The following is a 5589-nucleotide window of genomic DNA, read 5'->3' on the forward strand; positions in this document are numbered from 1 at the left end:
AAAGTGTTTAAAACGTATGCAAATTGAGGTTTTCTTTTTGAGTTATGAAAAAACAGAAGCTCAAAGTCAATAAAAGGCGTTGTTAACCACTTTTGATTTCCATACATTATTTTATTTTTGGTTCTACCACACTGACACACACTCTCTTCACTGTTATGTTACATTTTCGAAAATTTGATTTCTTCATAAACTTTCACTTTTTAAAAAAAATAATAAGTTATTGATATATGAACAAAAGTTGGCTCAAAATATTAATTGTTACATTATTCAATTTATTATTTGTTATTCAATAGATTTAAATTTATAAATTAATAAATATATTAATAATTTTAAAATAAAAATTATTAAAAAAAAATTACATATTTGCATTTGTGAGAGTCGTATAATATAATACCAAAAAAGAAAACCCTAGTTGCCTCCAGAGTTGGGCAGACGGCCGATGGTAAAAAATTCTGCCGTAAAAACAGCGCCCAAAATGTACAAACAACCCAAACAAAACAGCTTATGTCATGACTTAGATATATATATATATATACATAGATATTTAAATTATTATTATTTTATTTATTTAGTTAAATATCTATTCTGATGATGTGGACGAAATCGTTTGTACAAAAGAAAAGAATGGGTAAAGGGGCCGTGATTGACTATGCCCCGGGTGGTCCCCACCTAACTGACCGGACTCCAACCCCAAATTCAAATCCTGTTAATTACGCAATACTAAATTCCAGACCAAAAAATACACACAGACCAGATGAGCAGACACGTCAAATGAAAGCAATATTACAATTGACGGGACGTCCCCAATATGGGTCCCCCCCTCCCTATTCCCACGTCACCATCATCACTCCCGATACCGCTTTCCCCCCACTATAAATTCCAACCCCTTTCATTTCTCCCTCATCACACCATTTCCATTTTTCTTCTCTCTACACTGTTCTGAAATCTTTTGCCAACGTTGCTGTGCATTGTTGTCAAGTCTTTTTCTAATTTCTCTCTTCTGATATTCTCTTATGGAAGATATGAAGTTGAGTAAGAAACGAGTTCGGGATGAGGCGGAGGAGTCCGAGTCGGATATCGACTCGCCGGAGGTGAAGCGGCTGAGGGAGAATCTGCTGGATAGTTTGGACGATGATGCAGAGTTCTGCACTTCCACCCAGGATCTCGACTCCTTCATGAAGAGTTTCCAGGAGGAGATCGCCGCTTCGACGTCCGCCGGCGACGGAGGTGCGGTTGATGTAGGGGCGGATCGCGGCGAGTCTCGGCCGGAGTTAGGGTACTTGTTGGAGGCGTCTGATGACGAGCTCGGGCTTCCTCCTCCGACCTCATCTCCCGGTGGGATGAAGAATGAGTTGACTGAGTTGGATCGGTTTGAGTCCGACGCGTCTGAGTTCGGACGCGAGTTCTGGGAGTTTTCGGGTTATGAATCATTCGGATTGGGGTTGGGTGCGGCGGATAACGCGAACAGTGAATACGTGGCATTAGACGGATTGTTTGACTATGCGGATCTGGGTGTCGGGTCGGGGGATTTAGCATGGAGACCCGAAACGCTGCCGGCTCAGTAGGGCGGACTTTTTATGCTCCACCTACAACCTATATATGCTACTGTTAGGGAGCTTAGGGTTAGGCAAAGAATATTGTTAATATAATCACTTTATTTAATTTCTTTTTTCTTTGATATATCTAATGATAGTTGAAAAAGTAAGTTAAAAGTATACCCAGATCTAGAGACTTACACGGATCATTTGCTCTAACTCTGATGGTCTCAATTTTCGCGTATGAAAGATATTTTTCCCTTCTCTTATTTCAATTAGTAGCTGTAATTAATTGATAATAATTATTCAATTGAAATAAAGATTATTAATTAATGATCTAATAAATATTGACATATCTAATTTCCATTTAGAAGAAAGGATTGGGTGGTGTCAGAAGTGAGAACGACAATTTCCACCTAATATATTTCATGAAATTTCACTTTCTCCTCTTTTTCCATATATCTGAATCCAACCACTCCACCCGCCGGATTTGATTTTCTATTTGACACGGCAATACATCATTTTTGTTTTTTTTTATTTTTTATTTTAGGATAAATTACATTTTCTCAATAAGATTATATTTAATTTTTATATTTTTTTATGTCAATTTATTATTTTAATTTTACAAAATTTACACTTTACCAAATATGTTTTCTTGTTGATTTTTTTGTAAAAAACGCATTACATATTGTGGATATACAAAAATATCATTTCACATCATCCATAAATATTACATATCTCTTTATATTACGTTTTTTTGATAACATATTTAGTTCAGAAATCATTAAAAACAGTTATAATTGGGATGATAAAATTTAATGAAAATGTTATTTTATTTAAATAGAATAATTTTATTGACACTCTAATATATGATTTATTCATATGAATTATTTTTATTTTTTGGGTAATTATGCAAATCACTCTCAAAATATATTTTGTAATGTTGTTGATATTTTTGGAGTGTATTTGTATTTTTTTAAAAATTATGGATGTTTGTGTAAATTGTATTGATGTTTTTATTGGTGTACGTTAATATTTTAAAAGATCGGTTTATATTAATAGATCAAAGTTGGATTGTAGATATAATACATTTGACGTGTATAAAAATTACATTATTTATTTGGGTAAATTTTGCCATTTGAATTATGCCCTTTGTTATACTTTGCTATTGATTTTTTTTTTTTTGTCAATTTAATTATCATCTCAACTTTACAAATTTTGTACTTTGTGATATTTTTTTTGTTAATTTTTCTGTTTGAAAACATCACATGTTGTGTATATGTGAAAATATCATATTACATAACCCTTAATATCACATGCGTATTACATTTGAATTTTTTTTCCATAAAAAACTTGATTGATAAATATTTATAAATGACAAAGTGCAAAAATTCATAAAAAATTGAAATGGTAAGTTGACAAAAAAAAAGATTAAATAATAAAGTGTAAAATAATAATAATTCTTATATTTATTTTATTCAAAAAAAAAAAAGATTCAACACAATATAAATTATTATTTTTATAGTAGGTAAAATATATTTTACATCCTTGAGTATGTCATCCTCATAAATCATCCCCTTGAACTAAAAAGACCTTCACTTACCTCATCATTTTCTTTGATCCTTCAAATTTAATAAAAATGGACAAAAATACCCATGAAGATAACATAAGAGTATGATGTATTTACTTTAATCTCCTCCATAATACAATACATTAATTAATGTTGACTTTAGATTGTATTTAATTATCGTTAATAAATTAATACTAAAATAATTATTGCAACTTAATTAAGTATAAAACGATTATTTCAAATTTGATAGTATAAATATACATTTTGAAATTAGTAAAATGAACAATCTCGCAAGATTTTCTAATTTATTTTAAATGATCAATCTAGAAAAATTTAATGTGGAATTTTAATATTGTTGATTAGGAAACACTTATTTATAATTAGTAAATTTTCATATTGTTCAATGAGAAACAAAAATTTTATCGTAAATGATAAAAATATTATTTATTTTTCTAATTTTAATACAACTACTTGTACAATCAAATTTTAAACAAATTATTTGGTATTTAATTAATTTAATATTAATTTTGAAGTGCATAAAATAAGTTGGCTCAAAAAGACCCAAACGATCCAAAAAGAAGAAAGAAACAAGCGACTCATAACATCATAGGAGACCAAGTCATGAGAGGCCCAAAAACACTTGATAGGTGGTCTTGACAGGTGCCCCCTAGAAAACAGACAGGCGGGCGACCTTGATAATTGGCCCCCAGAAAACAGACTGGAAAAGGGAGATGACTGAAGACATCCCCTTACTCGAATCATGATAAGAGCTTGACAAAAATATTCGGGCTAAAAAGCCCACACATATGGCAGCCCACTCTCCTATGTGGCATCTCGTCAACAACCACATTGTACCACATAAGCCCTAGGAGGACTTCCTGGCGGCTGAGACTCCTCACAGACGAGGAAGGTGACCTCAAAGCCCTGGACTCCTGGGGAGCTAGGACTCCCTAGCGATTAGGAGTCCTTGCTGATGAAGAGTTCCCCAAACTTGGAGATAGGATTCAAAAGCACTTCTAACAGAAGGTAAAGATCAAATTATGGCTTATCCAAACGACATTCATCCACTTTTCCAAAAATGGAGGAACATGCATAGTCATATCGGAAGATGACACCCCTCTACAAATACAGGTTTACTCTTCTATGCTCATAGCACTTCCAAACACCTTCATGAGACTCTCTAACGTCTCTCACACATCTCTTACTCTCTAAATCATCTCTCTCACTCTCTAAACACCTTTTAAATACCCTTTAAACATTATCTAAGGACTCTACAAGCACATTGTCATATGTTCTTGCACTATTAAACGACTTTATTCATCATATCTCAATTTCAATTATATTTATTTACTTTTTGGCTTTATTCCATCTCAAATCCAATATTAATTTGGGCGTCGGAGTGCTAAGGCCTTTTTTGCAGGTCCTCCCTTTAAAATTTGCATTTACTTCGACCCAAATTTTGAGCATAGTTCATATTAATTGGATCCGAGCATTTTTGGAACGCATCAAAGTTATTAACAATATAATTGAAATAAAAATGAAAGTTATGTTGATTGATATATTTGATTGTAGAGGGCATTAAAAGTGAATATATTATATTATTAATCATCAAAGGTGTTTTTGTCCATTTATATTTAATCTAATAAATTATCTCAAAGATAAGCGGTAATTAAGTGAAACTTCCTGTGTTTTTGTCAAATTATATTTAATCTAAGAAATTATCTCAAAGATAAGCGGTAATTAAGTGAAACTTCCTTTAATTTAAGGGGCTAATTGATAGTATATTTTAAGAGTGTAAAATATATTTAAACCTTAACATTATCGTGTTTATAAACCTACAAATTATTTATTTTTTAAAACTTTATTTTCTTTATAGTTATTTATTCTTTTATATTTTTTTAACTATTTTAAGAAAAGAAAAAATCTAGCAAGAGCATACTTGAATATTTAAATTCTTTATTAAAAAATTATATAATTTCATCAAATATTATGTATATTAATAATTTAAAATTAAAAAAAATTATAATTATATCAAATCCTCCCAATATATCCTACTTTCTCTCTCTCTCTTTTTTCTTTAAATGTATGGAAGGGTTGCTGAGTACATTAAACGGTGACATACTAATCAGTTGGCGTATGAATTACGAACGACGTTCCATCAACAAATTTGAAATATCAACTCCCAATAATCGCCATCATTGATTTAGAAATTTGATTGATAAAGAAATTTCAACAAAATTTGTAATTTTAGACTCACCACAATAAGCCCTCTTTAGCCGAGTAATTTTATTTAGATCTGGAAAAAATTTGGTTTTATTTTTTAATCATAAGTATAATAGATTTTAATTATTATTAATTAGATCAAATTGGTTAGTCAATTATCAACATTAAATAATGATTTATAACTATTAAACAACGATGATTTAATTCCACCTAAATGTGATTTCGAATTTTCTTTTTTTTTTGGGCTTCTAGATCGATCGA

The 5589-nt window shown here is 30.9% G+C and overlaps 1 protein-coding gene across 1 annotated transcript; it reads left to right on the forward strand.

Moving 5' to 3' along the window:
* On the forward strand, positions 888-1804 carry LOC105161068. Its single transcript, XM_011078646.2, has one exon. It carries the CDS (start codon positions 1014-1016, stop codon positions 1563-1565), a length of 552 nt encoding a protein of 183 aa, XP_011076948.1. The 5' UTR covers positions 888-1013; the 3' UTR covers positions 1566-1804.

This window comes from Sesamum indicum, linkage group LG1 (genome assembly GCF_000512975.1).
Source record: "Sesamum indicum cultivar Zhongzhi No. 13 linkage group LG1, S_indicum_v1.0, whole genome shotgun sequence".
In the NCBI taxonomy this organism is placed as follows: domain Eukaryota; kingdom Viridiplantae; phylum Streptophyta; class Magnoliopsida; order Lamiales; family Pedaliaceae; genus Sesamum; species Sesamum indicum.

Excerpts from the sequence above, each read along its gene's own strand:
- LOC105161068 (XM_011078646.2), top strand. The coding sequence starts at position 1,014 with ATGGAAGATATGAAGTTGAGTAAGAAACGAGTTCGGGATGAGGCGGAG.